Source organism: Culex pipiens, unplaced genomic scaffold (genome assembly GCF_016801865.2).
Source record: "Culex pipiens pallens isolate TS unplaced genomic scaffold, TS_CPP_V2 Cpp_Un0187, whole genome shotgun sequence".
In the NCBI taxonomy this organism is placed as follows: Eukaryota; Metazoa; Arthropoda; class Insecta; order Diptera; family Culicidae; genus Culex; species Culex pipiens.
In genome coordinates this window covers 1-19,627 of record NW_026293004.1, presented here as the reverse complement: position 1 = coordinate 19,627, position 19,627 = coordinate 1, and the positions used below count along the sequence as shown (strand labels likewise).

Here is a 19,627-nt window from a genome sequence, read left to right as displayed (position 1 = left end):
CGTGCACCTGCAAAGAAAATAATCATTAACATAAAAAAAGTCCTGCAAAACCCCTCTCCAACAACATTCTTACTCTTCGTTTAGATAAGCGTTACAAACGGTACTCTTCGTTGTCGGCGATCGTCGTCGTCGTCGTCAGCTAGAGCAGAAAGAGACCGAACGCTTCCATGGCTATCGATTCCTTACCGGACGTTTCCGCGGCCAACACGCAAAGAGCGTCGTGCAGCGAACGATCCGCTTCGTCGGTACAGGCCTCTCCGAGGGGAACTCCGCTGAAGCGCAGCAGCGTGTCCTCGGCGATCATGACCTGTTCGATCAGATTTCAACGACCGAGACGAACCTGGTCCGGGTTATCACCTTTTCCTTAATCTTCTCCTTCTCGGAAATCTTCGCCATCGATGCTCGATCCAAAAACCTTGATCTCAATTCCCCGGATCACTTCAACCGCATCACGGCATCGACGGCCAACTTGGCAAAGTAGTTTTGCTGAGACAGAATCTTCGACCTGAGCGTCATCCAGACAATGTTCATTAAATCCTCTCGGAACTTTTCCACCTCCTTCGAATTGTCCTGAGCCGCGGTAATCAGCGCCGAAGGTGTCGCCTTCGTGGTAGCTCTCCACCCGGCGATAATCGTCTGCGGGTGCAACTTATGCTCGATCAACTTTTCCGCCTCTCGCAGCAACTCTCACGCCAGCACCGTCACGGAAGTCGTTCCATCGCCAACCTCGTCGTCCTGGAAGCGACTTATGTCCACGAGGATCTTCGCTGCCAGACCTCAACCTGGCCGGCGCTGCGGCCATGCGCAACCAGAATCTTGTCATTCCCTTCGAACCGAGTGTGCCCTTGACCAGATCGCCGATCGCGATGGCCCCCTCAAACGAGGACAGCCGGGCGAATTCGCCCTTCTCCTCCTCGGCAAACGTTTCGACGCTTCGCTGGGGTAGGGTCAGGGTTACCAGGTCAAAATTTGAAAAATCTGGCAAAGTATCGATGAAAAATCTGGAAAAATCTGGCAGACAAAAATTTAACAATTCTGAATGGTAAAGGTGAGGGAGGATATGAATTGATTCAAAAATTTGTAGAATTCAGATGGTTTAACTGATTTTATGACCTCAAAATGTTGAGTTCACATCTTCTTTTTGAAAAACACGTTCTATTTTTATTTGATTTTTAATTAAATACGTTGATTTTAATCAAAAATACACGGAAAGAAGGTTTATCGTGAATCTTACTAAAATTTAGTTTAAAATCCTAAAAAAATTGGTTGTTTTTTCAACCACCATTTTTTTTTTAGTTAGAAATCCTAAAAAAAATCCTGGATCTGTCAGCTGGAACTAGGTCCAAAAAATAGTAAATCTAGCTGAAATGTTAGCAAATTTTACAAATTTGAATGCTGGAAAAATGCTGTCAGTCTCAAAAGCTGTATGTTTTCAGAAAGTCTGTTAGCTATTTTAGCTGGATTTTAAGGTATTCTAGCAAGCTTTATGGTTAGCCCAGCGAGTTTTTATGCTATTTCAACTAGTTTTTTAGGAATAATTTTCAAAATTTTCCATTGATTGCTGCGAATCCAGATATCTTAACAAATCTTTTTAGCTAGTTTAGCTAACCTTGCCACTATTCTTGGTAGGTGTTTTGGTTAGAATTTTTTCTACTTATTCTGCTATTTCTACAAGTTTTCTTTTCAAAAGCCTCTGTTGCTGCCTGTAAAGCTCGCTTTATTCACCCAGCCTTTTGGCTTGTTTAGCTCGTTTTTTTTCTGATCTTGCTACGTTTCTCGGTACATCCAGCTAATTTTTCGATTGTTTTAACTAGTAATTTTGAAATCTCTGTTTAAAAAAACCGTTGCTGCCTGCAAAGCTGGTTTTTTTCAACAAGAGTTTTTGCTGGTGTAGCATGCTTTTCCGCTATTCTTGGTACGTTTTTTGGTAGTCCAGCAATTTTTTTGAATGTTTCAATAGATTCCAGGCTTTTTCAACTTTGTTATAATTGACCGTCCTAATATTCTATTGAGTTATATTGAGTATATATTCTATTGACAATTTAATAAAAATACAAAAATACAAAAATACAAAAATACAAAAATACAAAAATACAAAAATAAAAAAATACAAAAATACAAAAATACAAAAATACAAAAATACAAAAATACAAAAATACAAAAATACAAAAATACAAAAATACAAAAATACAAAAATACAAAAATACAAAAATACAAAAATACAAAAATACAAAAATACAAAAATACAAAAATACAAAAATACAAAAATACAAAAATACAAAAATACAAAAATACAAAAATACAAAAATACAAAAATACAAAAATACAAAAATACAAAAATACAAAAATACAAAAATACAAAAATACAAAAATACAAAAATACAAAAATACAAAAATACAAAAATACAAAAATACAAAAATACAAAAATACAAAAATACAAAAATACAAAAATACAAAAATACAAAAATACAAAAATACAAAAATACAAAAATACAAAAATACAAAAATACAAAAATACAAAAATACAAAAATACAAAAATACAAAAATACAAAAATACAAAAATACAAAAATACAAAAATACAAAAATACAAAAATACAAAAATACAAAAATACAAAAATACAAAAATACAAAAATACAAAAATACAGAAATACAAAAATACAAAAATACAAAAATACAAAAATACAAAAATACAAAAATACAAAAATACAAAAATACAAAAATACAAAAATACAAAAATACAAAAATACAAAAATACAAAAATACAAAAATACAAAAATACAAAAATACAAAAATACAAAAATTTAACTAAACTTAACTAAATTTAACTAAATTCAACTAAATTCAACTAAATTTAACTAAATTTAACTTAATTTAACTTAATTTAACTCAATTTAACTTAGTTTAACTTAGTTTAACTTAATTTAACTTAATTTTACTTAATTTAACTTAATTTAACTTGTTTGTTTGTTTTTATTATAGAGGTTTTACACAGTTTGTGCATTCGCCTCTTAAGAAAAAATAAAGATAAATACATTTTTATTGCATGTACATCAACTCACACCACTTCATGAAATTGTCAGTTCTTAATTTTGCGCTGTCTTCTTTGCTGATTTGTTTCAGCGTTTGCTCGTCCATCTCGGTATCACTGTCGAAATTTATTTGAGTGCGCTTCTCCTGGGGCGTTGTTTTGGACTCGATAGAAAGTTGTCTTTTTGCACTCTCAACAGTTCTAAACCCATCGTCGTCGATGACCTTCGAGATGGGATCAGACACTGACGTTGTTGTTGCTGCTGGCACAATTGTATTCGTTGTTGTTGGTTTGTCGTTCTTCTGGTTCGCGTTCACGGTCTTCTTTTTTGCTTTCGCGGATGAGCAGGTTTGACTTTTCTGTCCACATCGTCGGCAAGTCGGGATCTGGCCAGCATGAGTGGCCAAGCTTATTTGGCCCTTGATGCTGACGTATGACGGCACTTGGCGAGTTTCATCCTCAGGACCCGCACACCGTTTGGAATCCCGGGGGAAAAGTTCTTCCAAACGTCGTCCGTAATCGTCAGCACCTCTCCATACTGCGCCATTCCGTCAGCGATGTCGTCGTTGGGCATTCCCGGCGGAAGATCGTGGACCCGGACGTCGACGGCGTTGTCGTCAACGTACACCGGAATCAGGAAATTCTTCTCACCCGAACGGAGCGCGTGCTTCATGTGGTTGTCAGCTGCTACTTTGATGGCTGTTGCTAGATCAGCCATCTCGATGAGGATGCCGTTCCGGGTGTTGTGCAGTTGAAGGCACTTAAACCCGGCAGGATTAAGGCCCATACTTTTTTCCACAAAGATTTTTATGGAATCCAGCGGTGAGCGAGCTGAGAGGACTCCAAAGTCCACGAAGATCATGTTTTTTCGAGTTGTGCTCATTTCTGAGCCTGCACGAAAACAAAAGAAATTGCTGCGAGGAGATAGCACGTCTGATAGGCACCGTGTATTGTAGCCGACTTAATTAATTTAACTTAATTTAACTTAATTTAACTTAATTTATCTTAATTTAACTTAATTTAACTTAATTTAACTTAATTCAACTTAATTTAACTTAATTTAACTTAATTTAACTTAATTTAACTTGATTTAACTTAATTTTACCTAATTCAACTAAAATTTACTTAATTCAACTTAGTTTTACCATACAACTTTTAACAACAAGTGAACTAAATTCATCCTAATGTAACGAAATTTACAAAAAATGTATCTAAGTTTAATAAATTTAACAAAAATTTCTAGATATAACCACACTTGACTAAATTTATTTCTTTTTAACTATATTCAGTTTAAATTAAACTAAACTTAACTTATTTTGGATCTGTCAAACATTGGCCAGTCTATATCTAGACACTCTGTACCCGCTGCCTGAATTGCTAAATTTCAGATGGAACTCCTTTCCGTGTATGTTTAAATTGGGCAAAAAGTGAAAAATCTGGCAAAATCTGTCAATATCTGGCACAGAGAAGGGTAAATCCACTGACGAACTGACGTGCCACCAGGAACAAATTTCTCGTTCATTTCTGACCGCATTCTTCTTCTCTTTCTTCCTACTTTTCTTTTCTTGAGTGAATGTCAAAATTCGAGTTTGACATTTAGCCACCGCAGCTGTTCCCGTGCTGCGAAAAATGCAGGAACAACAAGTGAAAAGAGCTGATTTGAATAAGATTGATTATGCTACTGAAATTCTTAAATCATCATAAACACTGACAATTCATAAAAGGCAACACAATAAATAACCATAACTATCATTAAACATTGGATAATTTGTGAAATAAATACGTTTTTCCAAGATTTTGCAAAAATAAAATATTTCAAGAATAATTTCCGCCCTTTTCACATGTTGCTTCCGAGAGCTTCTCAGCAGCAGCAGCAGCGCATCTGTCAAACCGTGTGTTTGACAATCGCTGATCGCTGAGGGTGAGTGAGAAGGAAGATGGGAATGTGCGGTCAAATTTGAACTCTTGGTAGCACGTCAGTTCGTCAGTGGTAAATCTTTATTCTGGTTGACACTTGAAAAATCTGGCATTCCCAGATTTATCTGGCAACCTGGCAACCCTGGGTAGGGTCACAATCAGGACAAAAGCTAGTGATGCAGCGTGGTGGTGCGCCTTTCAGCGGTCAGCGGAGCGCCGGCACTGGAATGGCCCTAGTCTAGGTTGATCTACATCCAAGCGACTCGATTATCTGGCTACAAAAACAATAAAAATCACAACTAAAATCACTTAATCGCACTGCCAAAAAAACATTACCCAAAAACTTTTGCTCCTCCTTGAGTTTGCGTCAGGATTTTCTGCCAAAGTCCGTCTTAAGCACTTGATGTTAGAGCCGCCTATCACATCCAACACACCGGGAGTAATGTTAACTTTTCCGGTCGTCAAAATGTGCGCCGTGCTGTGAACGGTGGAGCCGGCGATCACACCGGAGCAAACTTTTCCGGCCGTTGACAAAAAATCGCAATTTTTGCATTGTTTTTTTCTTTCTGTCAAAACTGCTTGAAAACAAACCAAAACAAATACCGAGTTGCCAAACATGACCAAAAACTGCTCGACGGCAAGGTTGCAAGATAGATTTCCCTGGCTCAAAAGTCGAGCAGACGCTGGTCGCTTTAACTCGCTTTAACGCGCGTTAACTTGCGATAACTTGCTTTAAGGTGGCGTTATGTGAAAACTCGGCACGATGAGTAGCGTTGATGCTTTTCGAGCTCGTTTTTGTGCGTTTTAGTGTGTTATCGCGGAGTGACGTCCCCCTCGCCCAAAACGTTGGGCGCCAATTTGTGGTACGCAAATTGTAGCCACGAAGGAATCCGTCCGATAACCGTCCCACGGGTTTGTTAATTAGCAAACGGTTTATGCGCCACCTCCGTAGAGGACCGACTTGCCTGGTTTATGCCCGACTAGACCCAGCCGCAGGGCGGGTCGTTTTGTAAAACCTGAAATGAATGGAGGAACGTTCAAGGGACTCAAAATGGGTAAGAGGTACTCCGCTTCGCGTGTGATGACTCCAAAAATATCCAAAACTGAACGGGGCAACCCGTTGTCCGTCCGAACAACCAATCACCTGTTGGCTCTGGATCCTCACAGGATAATTTCTACCCCCGCACCAATCGCTGCGACGGGAAAAGACCCCAGGCTGAGATTCCCAAGCAGCCTTGCACTTGGAGTAAAACAGCAGTAACAAAAACGTGGAGACGTCGAATGCGAAGCGAGAGACCTCTAGACCCGTGCAACTAATCTGGCGAGAGAGACATTTCGTTCACCAAAAACAACTACGCTAACAACGTCTTGGGGGAGGTGAAAAACGAAATATATTGCATGCTAAATGTGGGTTTTAATTGTACATTTTTAACCTAGGTTTAAGTTACATGTTTGTAGTGTCCTACGTGTTCATTTCCTCTTCTCTTCTTGGTTCTCTCTCTCTACTAACTATCTGTGTGCGGATTTGTTCTTGGGCTTGGTTACGTTAGCCCGGAGGTTACAGGTGCAACGGTGACCAACGGAACTAGGCTCGGGAAAGGGCAACGAGCCTTAGAAAATGTGTGTGTGTGTGTGTTTTTGGCAACTCGGACGACGTCTACGAGTGCGTACGCATGCGGTTTTTACGTAACAGGTGAGTACTCACAGACCGGTTTCGTTGATTGGCTTACGCGTCGCTAGTGCACCACGCGGTGCGATATTCTTCTGGAGCAGATGAAAGGCGCGCGATCTTAAGGGGGCGGCCTGGTTGAAATCGGGCTTGGCCGGCTGGCCGGCCTGGTGGACGGGTCGCCTCCTTCGGGAACCAGGACGGCGCGTGACCACGTGGACCGACGTCTACGGTCTGGTTAACTCCTGCGGCGAATCTGGACCAACGGCTGGCGCGATGGATGGCTCTCCCTGGAGCCACGTGTAGCGTGTGGTCTCCCTTTCGGATCCCAGTGGGACTTCCGGGGCTCGATCGCTGAGACCGCGGGGTCAGCAGGGCGGCTAAGGCTTTTGGTGGCGGTGTGGCGAACACGAGCTGGTAGGAGGCGGTTGGTTCCGACTCTAGAACAGAACGCCGTCGTCGGCTTTTAATTCCTCTTCGCACACAGAATCGGACCGCACAAACTACTAGCTAAGCTAAGGTTGGACACGTCACTAAACACACCGGGGGGCTAGACTACTGGATCGGCGCAAGATCGGCGCTGCTGCCTCATCCGCGACTCAGGACCAAGTCGACGAGTAGAAATTGTAACTTTCCTCAGAAAGCGTCATAAGGGAAAGGTTGAACTGAAGTACGTAATTTCGTGAAATTTCGTAGTTTCGAGTAACGAATTTACTCGAACAGATTTTGGGAATATTACTGAAGGCATCTCGTTCCCTCTTACACATTTGTCATCTGGCTTTCCTGTTCTAATTCATTCCAGGCTTTCCGAGAGGGCTTGATCGTGCAAGTTCCTCTCAGCAGGTTTAACCCAGCAAGTCTTCCCATACGTGGTGGTGCAAGTTGTGCTTTCTCCAGGACTGTTTGGCTTATCGGACGGATTGGCGGGGGTGTGAGGAAGTGAGGTGTAGCACTGTTCTACCAAAGCTTGCCATGTGCTAGCTTCGACACAAACCCTTGATTCAGTTGGACTTGTTTACAGTCATGCCTCGGTTTAGCACCGCATATGGGGGATGCAAAACCGAGGCGTGCATAACCGAGGCACAGAGCTTATGGGATTTTGGCTATATGGGAGACATTGGCTTTAATCGTACGAAAAATCATGCAAACATCAAAAAATTATAGTGTTTTGAAATCGGGATGATGTCAGCTATCCATTAAAATTATTATTTCATGAAAATTGTCATAAAAATACGTATTTTTCCTGTATTTCGAAAATGCATTTTTTTTCTCTGAAGAAACCAAAAATATATTGTTATTGCATTATGGGTATCAAATGATCAGGTTTTTTTTCAAACATTTTGGATGTAATAACAACATTTTTAGAAAATACTCAATTTTTTTTACAAAACTACGCCTTTTTGAAAAAAAAAACTCCAAATTTCAATTTTTACAATATGGGTATCAAACGACCGGGATTTTTTCATACATTTCGAATGTAATAACAACATTTTTAGAAAATACTCACAATTTTCACAAAACTACGTATTTTCGAATAAAATACTCAAAATTTCCGTTTTTACTTCCGTATCGAACGATCGGGATTTTTTCATACATTTCGAATGTAATAACAATATTTTTTGAAAATACTCAAAATTTTCACAAAACTACGTATTTCCGAAAAAAAAATACTCAAAATTTCCGTTTTTACAATGTTGGTATCAAACGATCGGGATTTTTTCGTACATTTCGATTGTAATAACAACATTTTTTGAAAATACTCCAAATTTTCACAAAACTACGTATTTTTTTTTTAAATACTCAAAATTTCCGTTTTACGATGTGGGTGTCAAACGATCGGGATTTTTTCATATATTTCGATTTAATTTATTGAGTTAGTTTTAAGAGTGACCCCGTCTTGTATCATTTGAGTTTTGTGTACTTGTTGATGCGATAAGATGAGGTGGTTTTGTGCCTTTTTGAGAAAGTGTCTTTTATCGATAACCAGACACAGCTCAAGGGGATTTTGTCCACCTCCAATAAAGGAAAAATAACATATAACAAAAGTAATAACAATATTTTTTGAAAAAACTTAAAATTTTCACAAAACTACGTATTTTTGAAAAAAAATTGATTTGATTATTTGATACCCATATTGTAAAAACTGAAATTTTGAAAAGTTTTACAAAAATACGTAGTTTTGTGAAAATTTTGAGTATTTAAAAAAAATTGTTTTTACATTCGAAATGTATAAAAAATCCCGATCGTTTGATACCCACATTGTAAAAACGGAAATTTTGAGTATTTTATTTGAAAATACGTAGTTTTGTGAAAAATTAGAGTATTTTCTAAAAATGTTGTTATTACATTTGAAATGTATAAAAAAATCCCGATCGTTTAATACCCATATTGTAAAAATGTAAATTTTGAGTATTTTTTTCGAAAATACGTAGTTTTGTGAAAATTGTGAGTATTTTCTAAAAATGTTGTTATTACATTCAAAATGTATGAAAAAATCCCGGTCGTTTGATACCCATATTGTAAAAATTTAAATTTTGAGTATTTTTTTTCGAAAAAACGTAGTTTTGTGAAAATTTGGAGTATTTTCTTAAAAATGTTGTTATTATATCCGAAATGTATGAAAAAACCTGATCATTTGATACCCATATTTCAATAACAATATATTTTTGGATTCTTTAGAGAAAAAAAATGCATTTTAAAAATACAGGAAAAATACGTATTTTTGTGAAAATTTTCATGAAATAATAATTTTAATGGATAACTGACATCATCCCGATTCCAAAACACTATAATTTTTTGATGTTTGCATGATTTTTCATACGATCAAAGCCAATGTCTCCCATATAGGTGAGGTGTAAGCGAGACCGTGTTGTTAACATGGACGTCATAGGTCAGTCAGCGATCGTATCGAGTATTACGTGTGACTAGTGCTCTAGTACGAACGAATGGGAACCTATTTGGGAACCTCCAGCACGAGGGTATCGAACCGTGGCTTTGAAAGAGGTGCAATGCATTGGATGACATTTGACTACATTTGGTTGACATTCGGGTGGCATCCGATATGGTGAGACACCATTGATTTTGACCGAATCACTCAAGATGATAACCCAAATTGCATGTTTCTCTAAAATGCCTAATTTTATCAAAATTTATAAACTTTTTCGATTGGGTGTATTTAAGAAGGACTTCTAACGATGCTTTTTGCACAGGGTTGGATATTTTAAACTGTTCCGTTATTAAAATATAAGGTATTAAATAAAGGTAAATTTTGTACCAGAAATACATCGCAGGCGATGCGGGGGTCTAGAGCTCTGGTTTGCCGCGTGTCTTTCTCGGGAATTCGCGCAATAACCCTTTAGGCCGTTGCAAATATTTTTCAAAGTGTATGTCATGTCCTCATGTCTGTTTCTCAATGGTTCACAGTTGACACCTCTACATTTGAAGAGAAACGTAAAATAAAACTAAATAGAACGTTTATTCATTTCTCCATCAGATGAGAATTATCAATACATAGTCAGATTTTTTTTATTTCGACAAGCTGTAATGAAATTTTGCAAATCTCTGTGACAGCTGCTAAGAATAAGAGAAAACTTGCATTCAATGTCTACGTCTGTATTAATACATTATAATAATCATTTCATATAAAATGCTGAGAAAAATTCACTGTCTTCGTAATAATCATTGCGTTGATTTCATGACTCGTTCTCGGAGGTACTGCTGCTTTCAGAACTGTTAGTTGAACTTCTGGAGTCGGTTGAAGTTCCATGATTATCATCCTTTTGAAGTGGCATTTGGCCTTCGATTCCAACATTCAAAAAGTGTTCGGAAACGTGCTGCCGTAAAGCGTTGGCCGACGTAAAATGTACTTGACATAGCTCGCAGAAATACTGTTCTCCGGCATCGTTTGAACATTCATTTTCCTCGGTATCTCCTATAAAATCATCCTCAACAACTGCATTTGAATCAAAATGCCTAAAAATTAGAATGAAAAGCATGTTATTGCAAATAACATTATTACAATACAAAATATATAATAAATCGAGTTAACGTCACTGGGTTAGTCTTTGGTCTTTCATGATAACAAAACTGCCACTCTACGCATAATTGTCCCATGTTCAACAAAGTGCAACTGAGAAAAATGCGATTGAATTTTTTCGACCGATTTCTGTGATTCTACGCATAATTGTCCCGTGGGTTCGTTTTCGCCCTATGTGTCCCTAATCGCCCCAGTTAGCAGTTTATCACCCTTATTTGTGATCCTCTTGCTATTTTGATAATCTTAATCTTACTTTGTTGCTAATAAAAAAGTGAGAGGTTGTGTGCCTATTTGAGAAGGACCCATCGGTAGGCGTTCCACTCAAACGGGTTTTCCCTCATATAAAACATAAAACATATACAACAGGTAAACAAGACATAGGGGAAATATACCCATTTTAATCACTCTAAGCCGTTCGACCGATTCTCATCACTTTTGCCGTTTTCCGCTATTAAATCAACATTTTCAGATGTATCAACAATGGAGAGTTGCTTGCTCACTTTTAATTGAGCTATTTATTACTTCGGAAAGGTCAAAAATACATTATGAAAGCTGTAATTCATGATCAAAGTGCTGATAGGCCGATAATAGAAATATGCTGAGAAAGGGTATAGTTCCCCTAATGCTTAGTAAAACTAATGATTCCGTGTAAGAAAATACTTGGTGGGACAATAATTATTATGCGTGGGTCAAACAGACTTGGTGTTGTTTTTAATGAGTTTCCGAACAAAGTACTAGATTTTATGTGTTTTTTTTTTTTCTTAAAGTACACATCAGACTAAACTTAAAAATGACCAAAACTGACATGGGACAATTATGCGTAGAACGGCAGAAAAGATATTCAAAGTTAAGCTGCTATTATGACATTTCCAAAAATATTACTTGCAAACAAAGTTTGCTATAATGGCAAGCGTGCTACTAATTTTGCTTGTGCAACACATCTGCGAAGACTTAAGAAAATATAATTCTGGAACAAAACATTTAGCGTGAACTTTTCTACTTACTCTTCCTGTTCTTGCTTTATGTAATCCTGTTCTTGATGTTCAGAGCCGTTATAATTGATGGTGCTTTCACCGTGTACGTGGGCATCAACGATCTCCGCCATCTCGACCGAGCCACATTCCTTCGCTTTCAAAACGCTGCTGTTCAACAGTGGTTTCAGTTTGTGTACTTCTATGATGTGCCGTTTAAGGTTATTACTGCTTGCAAAAGTTGAGAGACAGTGCGGGCAAGTCGGCGGACTTTTCTGAACTGCTGTATTCGCTGTCGAATTTAATAATGTTATGTTTACCTTCAATTCATACATTTTTGCTAGTTTTCAAATTACCTGTCTGCTTTCGTCTCATTTTGCTCGGAGGTAGCTGGTCCGGCTGCCAAATGTCGTTGGGATCCCGAACTTTTCTTCCATCCGGGGACCTGTTTGTCCGAGAAAATCAAGAAAAATACGCTTAGGGATAGTTCAAATAATTCTGAAATATTCAGCTTGACGGAGTTGCTGACTCAAAAGATTCTTTTTTTTTGGGCAAAAATGGAGTGAATGAAATCAACCAGATCGTACGTACCCCCCCCCCCCCCTCCTCCACCCGTTTTTAGGTGACTGTACCCCAGGCTCAAAACAACTGGGGTTCTTCGACTCCTTCAGTCCTGGTATGACGGTCCTCCGGCGAGACAGGGGGTTGGTGATGGCTACACGCACCCGCCGTAAAATAGTAGTGCAGAGAGCTCCAGATGGGCCGACCCGATTTTCGGGGACCCAGGGATTGGAAACTCGGGACGTGGAACTGCAGGTCTCTCAACTTCGATGGGAGCGACCGCATTCTTTCCAACGAATTGAGGGTCCGTGGTCTCGAAGTCGTGGCGCTGCAAGAGGTGTGCTGGACGGGGAAGGACCGCCGGGAGTACGGTGACTACACTATGTATAGGAGCGGCGGCAATACACACGAGCTGGGGACAGCTTTTATCGTGCTGGGCGAAATGGCGAAGCGCGTGATTAGGTGGTGGCCAGTGGGGCCAGTCAACGATAAAATGTAAAAAAAAGTAAATCTTTCCCAGTCCCTGAGGGGAACACCCATGAAGAGTATCGGGGCCGGCATTTACAAAGCGGATTCAGTGGCAGTTTTTCACTCAACTAATGTTAACATGTTTTAGGTTAATGTTAATATTCCAAAGGTCTCCTCCCTAAGGTGTCGTGATAAGGTCCAGTTTGTGACGATACACTACCTTCCCTTTACTAAGCAATCGAATCCAGAAGGGAAAAAGATCACCAGTTGTGTTGGTCCGAGCCGGGATTTGAACCCTGATCTACCGCTTACGAGGCGGAAGCGTTACCACTAGGCTACGTGGCTCGGTCAACAAACGATAGAACGATAGAATGTGCCGGTTGAGAATCAAGCGCCAATTCTTCAACCTGAGCATCATCAACGTGCACAGCCCGCACGTGGGAAGCGACGCCGATGACAAGGACACTTTCTACGAGCTTCTTGACCGCGAGTACAGGAAGTGTCCAAAACACGACTTCAAGATTGTCATCTGCGACTTAAACGCTCAAGTCGGCCAGGAGGAGGAGTTTAGACCGGTTTTTGGGAGGTTCAGCGACCACCAGCAGACGAACGAGAACGGCCTACGACTCATCAATTTCGCTACCTCCCGAAACATGGCCATACGTGGTACCTTCTTCCAGCACACCCCCCTACACAGAAAAAAAAGTTGAATTTAGGAATGTTGAAAATTTGGTAGGTTGAATATTTACTCTATTTTTGAGTAATATTACATAAAAAATGTGTAAAAATGTAAACCTGATGAATATTCATCAATAACTGATGAAAATTCATCATTTTCTGGGGTAAAATTAATCATTTTTTTGCCACAAAATCTGTCACCATTTCCTGAGTATTTTACATTCTTTTTTTTTTGTTTATATAAGTACACCTTCCAGCACACCCCCCTATACAAGTACACGTGGAGATCATCAAACGACACGGAGACGCAGATCGACCATGTTCCCATCGATGGTCGGCACTTCTCGGACATAATCGACGTCAGAACCTACCGTGGCGCGGACATCGACTCGGACCACTATCTGGTGGTGGCAAAGCTGCGCTTGTCTGAGGTCAACAAGATCCGGTACCGTCGCCCGCAGAGGAGCGACCTGGAGCGACTCAAGGACCATGAGGTCGCTACCCACTACGCGCGGGTACTCTAAGCTGCGTTGCCTGACGAGGGTGAGCTCGCCGAAGCCCCTCTGGAGGCCTGCTGGTGCACAGAAAAAAATAACGTGGTAATATTACATCTGGGAAGGGGTACATCTTTTATGTCAGAAAAAAGGTTTAATATTACATCTGAAAATGTGTAAATTTAACTCATATATGAGATAATTTTACCTCATATAATTAGAAAATTTGCAACAGAAAATGCTCAAAATTACCTATGAATGTCAAAATTTATCTCTAAAAATGTGTAATTTTGCGCATTTTCTGTGGAGTTGAGCGGATAGATATAGAGCTGTCATCAATTATAAGGAGCATAAACAAAAATTGCTTTATTTTTATTATTTCCGTCAACTTTGAATATTTAGGGCTACATCACCACCGTCATTTCGTTCCTCGCCGGATCTGTAGGTTGTACACTGGTACGTCCTTTGGAAATTGGACCTGCGCTGGTTACGAGACCAGCAGCAACTGCTTGCCAACTCTCGATCCGGTGCGCAGCAGCAGCAGAAGCAGCACGCTGAACCTTCTCAACTCTTTGTCTCTCACACGGCGCACTTAAACCAAAACTCCGTCCACCCTGCTGCTTATTCTGCGGGGCACTCGATCGCTCCGCTGCTGATGTCGTCGATGACGTCGTTCAGGGCACGCCCATCGGTGGTGCAACTGACGCTGTGGATAGTTCCGAGCTCTTCTTTGCATTTTCCGGACAGCTCACGGGACATCGTGCATGAAGCACCATCCGGGCGAAGCCGGCCAGTATCTCAGCCGGTAGTTGCAGCAGTGCTCAACAGTGCGTAAGCGATTCACCCTCGCCGGCGATCCCATCGCACCAGATGGACTCGTTGTCGCACGCGTTCAGGTCTGGAAACTGGATCGGATACTCCTTGGCGGCGGTTAGAGCTGTTGAAAGAGCGTTGATGGTTAGTGAAGAACTTGTCGAGGGTTTACGCTGAAGTTCACTTACCAAATGACTTTGATGGTCGCTTTGTCAGATCGCGCCAGCTGAACGAATACGCGCCGTTGTTCGGCTGCAAAACTCAGCGGAAATCACTTTCGGGGTTCAAATCTAAAATGGGGATGCTTGCGGGTCAAGCCGTTGCTGAACACTTCCACCACGTGTCGATGGCAGGTGTCATCCGACAAAGGACACGCCTTTTCGGAGACGCCCACGCTATTTGTGATGACGATGTGGGCCTTCGAACCGGATTGACGTAACGGTGCTGAGACTGGTGTTGTACTCCAACGTTACGGCGGAATTGTCTTTGGGTAGCAGGAGACTTCGCTGCCGAACGTAGAGGTACTTCTCGTGCGGGGGTTCGATCAGCCAGAGTTGGTTACGGCTCACCATCTGGAAATTGAGGGTCATTAAGGAGAATTAAGAACATTTCAGAGTCATACTTAACACCCCAGCGGACAGGTCACCGTGACGGCGTCCTTCCGCCGCTCGTCCTTGCAGATGATTGGCGCCTTGATGAACTCGAAGATCATTTCATAGTTGAGCGTGTCCGGATCGTCATGCGCGGTCATTTTCTCGGCGGAGAACTGAGCTGAACACGATCGGCAGGAAGACCGATTGATCGAGTTGCAGATGCAACCCCGCGGGAACACGATCGGGCCACGGTCGTTCGAAAATCTAGATTTTGGCGCTAGAATCGCGGCGACCATCCCGTGCACGGTTCCCACGTTCGGTTGTCGGTTATTACGCGAATTGCTTCAAGACGGATGCGCTGACTTTTCCCAAAACTTCCCAAACGCCTACTCTTACAATCACATGTTTCCGCTTGCCTACACAAAACACACACATAAACCGTTCTCCGCTGGACACCCGGACGCACCCGGACGCGCAGAACCACTTTTTCGCGACGGTTTTCCGGCGGCAGCAAAAACAAAACAATCTATCCGCGATTTGTTGGGCGGCCTTTGAAAAACATTCAAAACATCATGTTTTGACAGTTTGACAGGTATCGATTTTCGAACAACTGTTGTATGCAATATTGCATCGAAATCGTCCCAAAATTACACCTTCCATCGAAATATTAAACCTTTTAAGAGTTAAATTTGTTAAGCTAAATTTTCATTGACAATTAGTCTAAAACAGATGTAATATTGAACATTCTATTTTTCAACATTCCATTTTACACCTTCCATTTTTACACAATTTTTTGCTGTGTGCCATATGGAAGCAGCCATCAACGCTGCGGCATCGAGCGCCATCGGGTACGTGGACCGAGTTCGACGGAACGGCTGGTTCGATGAGGAATGTCAGGTGATTTGGGACGAGAAGAAAGCAGCGCGGGACAAGTGGCTGCTGCACAACACCCGTGGGAACAAGGAGTCGTACAAACAGTTGCGAAGACAGCAAACCCATCTTATCCGGGATAAGAAGCGCCACCTGGAAGAGTTGGAGAGCCAGGACATGAAGCAACTGTATCGCTCCAACGAAACGCTCAAGTTCTACAAGAAACTCAGTCAATTCCGGAAAGGCTTCTTGCCGCGGGCCGAAATGTGTCGGGATAAGGACAGAGGCATCTTGACGGCCGAGCGCGAGATGATCGAAAGGTGGAAGCAGCACTTCGACGAGCACCTGAACCAGCCTTGGCGACCTTCCGCCCAGAGGCGGAGTACCAGGGCGACGGGGGGACGAGCCAGCACCCACGATGAGGGAAGTTAAGGATACCATCAAGAAGCTGAAGAACAACAAAGCAGTGGGCCCGGACAAGCTGTCGGCATGTCTACACCGGCTGAGAGTCAAGGTCTGCGACACAGAACAGCTACCGGAGGAGTGGAAAGAGGGAGTAATATGCCCGATCTACAAGAAGGGAGACAAGTTGGAATGTGAGAACTATCGAGCCATCACTATTCTAAACGCGGCCTACAAAGTGCTGTCTCAGATCATCTTCTGTCGTCTGTCGGAGCGAGCAAAGGATTTCGTTGGGACGTACCAAGCCGGTTTTGTGGAGGGGAAATCGACGACGGACCAAATATTTTTGCTAAGCCCCAAATTCTCCAAAAATGTCGTCAGTACCAGATCCCGACGCATCACCTGTTCATCGATTTTAAAGCCGCGTACGACTCGGTCGATCGCGAAGAGCTATGGAAGATCATGTACGAGAACGGCTTTCCCGGGAAGCTGATCAGAATGGTGAAATCAACGATGGACGGGGCACGGTGCAGCGTGAAGATTTCGGGAGCGATGTCCGACCCGATCGAATCGCGCAAGGGATTGCGACAAGGCGACAGTATCTCCGGCCTTTGTTTCAACATTGGGCTTGAAGGTGTCATGAGACGGGCGGGCTTCAACATGCGGGGCACGATTATCAACCGATCCAGCCAGTTCATCTGCTATGCCGACGACATGGACATTGTCGGCAGAACGTTCGAGGAAGTGGCTGGGCGGTATACCGAATTGAAGCGGGAAGTGTATAAGGTTGGATTGAAGGAGAATGTGGCGAAGACGAAGTATCTCCTGGCAGGAGGAACCGAGTCCCTTAGGGCACGCATAGGACGATTTCGCCGGGGAATACAGTGCACAATTTTTTCGCTAATTATTTTCATTATTCAATGTTTATCACTTTCCAATATTTCTCAACATTAGACATGTGTTGCTCTAATTTTTACGGTTACCCTCCTTCTTCGCTTCGCTAGGAGACGGTGATTTTAGCGGATTGTAGACTGGATTTTCGCCATGTGATGTGATGATTGTCTAAGCCCAAGTTGCCTAGGAATCGATAATTGGGAATAGAACCAATTCCACCTGAACCAGATTCTCACCACCATGGCAGCCGTCCATTGCTGGCTGCTCCCATCTCCACCGCGCACCAGGGACAAAGAAAGAGATTTGGAAGACGGAAAGTGTTAATGCTCCACTTTTTTCAGAGTATTAAGGGTAAATCTCCACGGTATCCTCAAGTAAGTTTCGCTTGGAGTTGGACGGTTTTTTTGGGTAGGTGAATGAGCCACACTAGGCGAGTGGTAGCGACCGTTTGCATTATTGTTCGAATTCTTCGTGTGTTCTTATTTCTAACGGGAAAGCTTTCAATTCTTCTCATCTCTTATTGGATGAATTCTATCAGTCGCCCAGGCTATTTTTAGCGAAGTATTTAGATTCAATTTCAACTGCGCTTGCATTCTTGCATGCAATCTTTTTTTTTAGTTTTGATATTCAACTTGAATTCAATTTGATTTATTGTCCGATTCTTGGATTCAACTAGGGTATATGGCCCTATTTTGTACCTACTATGCAAAGCGTCAACACATTTCGCAGGGTTCTCAGGAACGGTCTAACTAATTTGGCTCGTTTCAGGATTGTTTTGTGCCTGAATTTATGCTTAACAATGTGTACTAATGAAAATTGAAAATAATTTAACCATTTCATTGTAATAAGCATTTCAAGTAAAACATTTTTTGGATGCTTTTTGGACTTATTGAATGTATTTTGGAGACATCGCTGAACCTTTTTTGGACACACACTCTGATTGGTTGAAACTTGGACAACTCGAATTGCGGCGTGCGGCGGCAACACGCACACTTACAAAAACTCGGTTTGATGAACCAAATGGCCTATCCACGATTATAATTTGGAAAATATTCATTTCAGAAATTAAATAATTATGATGGCCGATGCAAATATTTAAAAAAGTTTTTGTCCCTCGGCCCTGACCGAGGTCAAGTGGGGGGGGGTGGGGGGCAAAAAAATAAAAAAATATAAAAATTTAAATAACAAGCCATAGTCTTCACAATTAAATGAAAAAAGTGTTTTAAAATGCATTTTACACTAGTTCAGTTGTTTTGCAATCATTAATTTTCAAAAAATCTAAGACCTGACAAAAACAAAAATTGTATCGAAAAAAAAGATTTTGCATCGAAAATTTTCAAAAAATCTTAAGATTTTTTAATAAACCCAAACATGCTAAAAATGATTTTAAATGCAGAAGAATGTATTTTAATTTGATTTCAGTTGGTTGCACTTGAATTTTCATTGAAATTTTGAAGTTTATTGTAAATGAAAAAGTGCAGTGCTTCTTGGGACGCGCAGTACTGTTTTTTCGTGATAATTTTCGTCTCTTTTGTGTCCCTCTTTGTGTGCATGGGGTGATTGGGCATAATAATTGAATAATGCCATCAAAAGTGCAGTGCTTCTGGGGACGCGCAGTCCTGTTTTTTCGTGATAATTTTCGTCTCTTTTGTGTCGCTCTTTGTGTGCATGGGGTGATTGGGCATAATAATTGAATAATGCCATCAAAAGTGCAGTGCTTCTTGGGACGCGCAGTCCTGTTTTTTCGTGATAATTTTCGTCTCTTTTGTGTCCCTCTTTGTGTGCATGGGGTGATTGGGCATAATAATTGAATAATGCCATCAAAAGTGCAGTGCTTCTTGGGACGCGCAGTCCTGTTTTTTCGTGATAATTTTCGTCTCTTTTGTGTCGCTATTTGTTTACATGGGGTGATTGATTTTATGTGATTAGGTTTTAGGTGATTGGGTTTTATTTTTTAATGTTATCTTCTTTCTCTTCATTTCCTCAGTTTGAATTGCGATGCCTTTCCGTCGGGTCGTGTTTTTTTTTCGCGTTCGTCGTCGGTGTGTTTTTCGTTTTTTTTTTTCGCGTGCGTGTTTGTGTGTAAAGATGCGGCTGGCTCTGGTTGTCATCGATGACAATTGAGCCAGTCTAATTTGCGATGCCTTTCGGTCGGGTCGCAGGGTTTTTTCGCGTTCGTCGTCGGTGTGCAATAACAACAAAACCTTATCATACCATTTCAGCTCGATA

At 41.2% G+C, this 19,627-nt stretch overlaps 1 protein-coding gene and 1 pseudogene across 1 annotated transcript; both read right to left on the bottom strand.

Annotated features, from left to right (window-relative positions):
* Nucleotides 1–28: 28 nt before the first annotated feature.
* On the bottom strand, nucleotides 29–2,015 carry LOC120432037 (T-complex protein 1 subunit beta-like; annotated as a pseudogene).
* An 8,059-nt stretch (nucleotides 2,016–10,074) lies between these two features.
* LOC120432038 (uncharacterized) lies at nucleotides 10,075–13,858 on the bottom strand. Its single transcript, XM_039597172.2, has 4 exons — nucleotides 13,704–13,858; nucleotides 11,982–12,070; nucleotides 11,659–11,917; nucleotides 10,075–10,590 (listed from the first exon to the last, which is right to left on the bottom strand). Exons 1-4 carry the CDS (start codon nucleotides 13,715–13,717, stop codon nucleotides 10,311–10,313), a joined length of 642 nt encoding a protein of 213 aa, XP_039453106.2. The 5' UTR covers nucleotides 13,718–13,858; the 3' UTR covers nucleotides 10,075–10,310.
* Between the last annotated feature and the right edge of the window lie 5,769 nt (nucleotides 13,859–19,627).

What these genes read in the sequence shown, in the direction of transcription:
- LOC120432038 (XM_039597172.2), bottom strand. An exon ending in AATGAGACGAAAGCAGACAG is followed by an intron (nt 11,918 to 11,981) that starts GTAATTTGAAAA and finishes TAAATTCGACAG; the next exon opens with CGAATACAGCAGTTCAGAAA. An exon ending in ATAAAGCAAGAACAGGAAGA is followed by an intron (nt 10,591 to 11,658) that starts GTAAGTAGAAAA and finishes TCTAATTTTTAG; the next exon opens with GCATTTTGATTCAAATGCAG.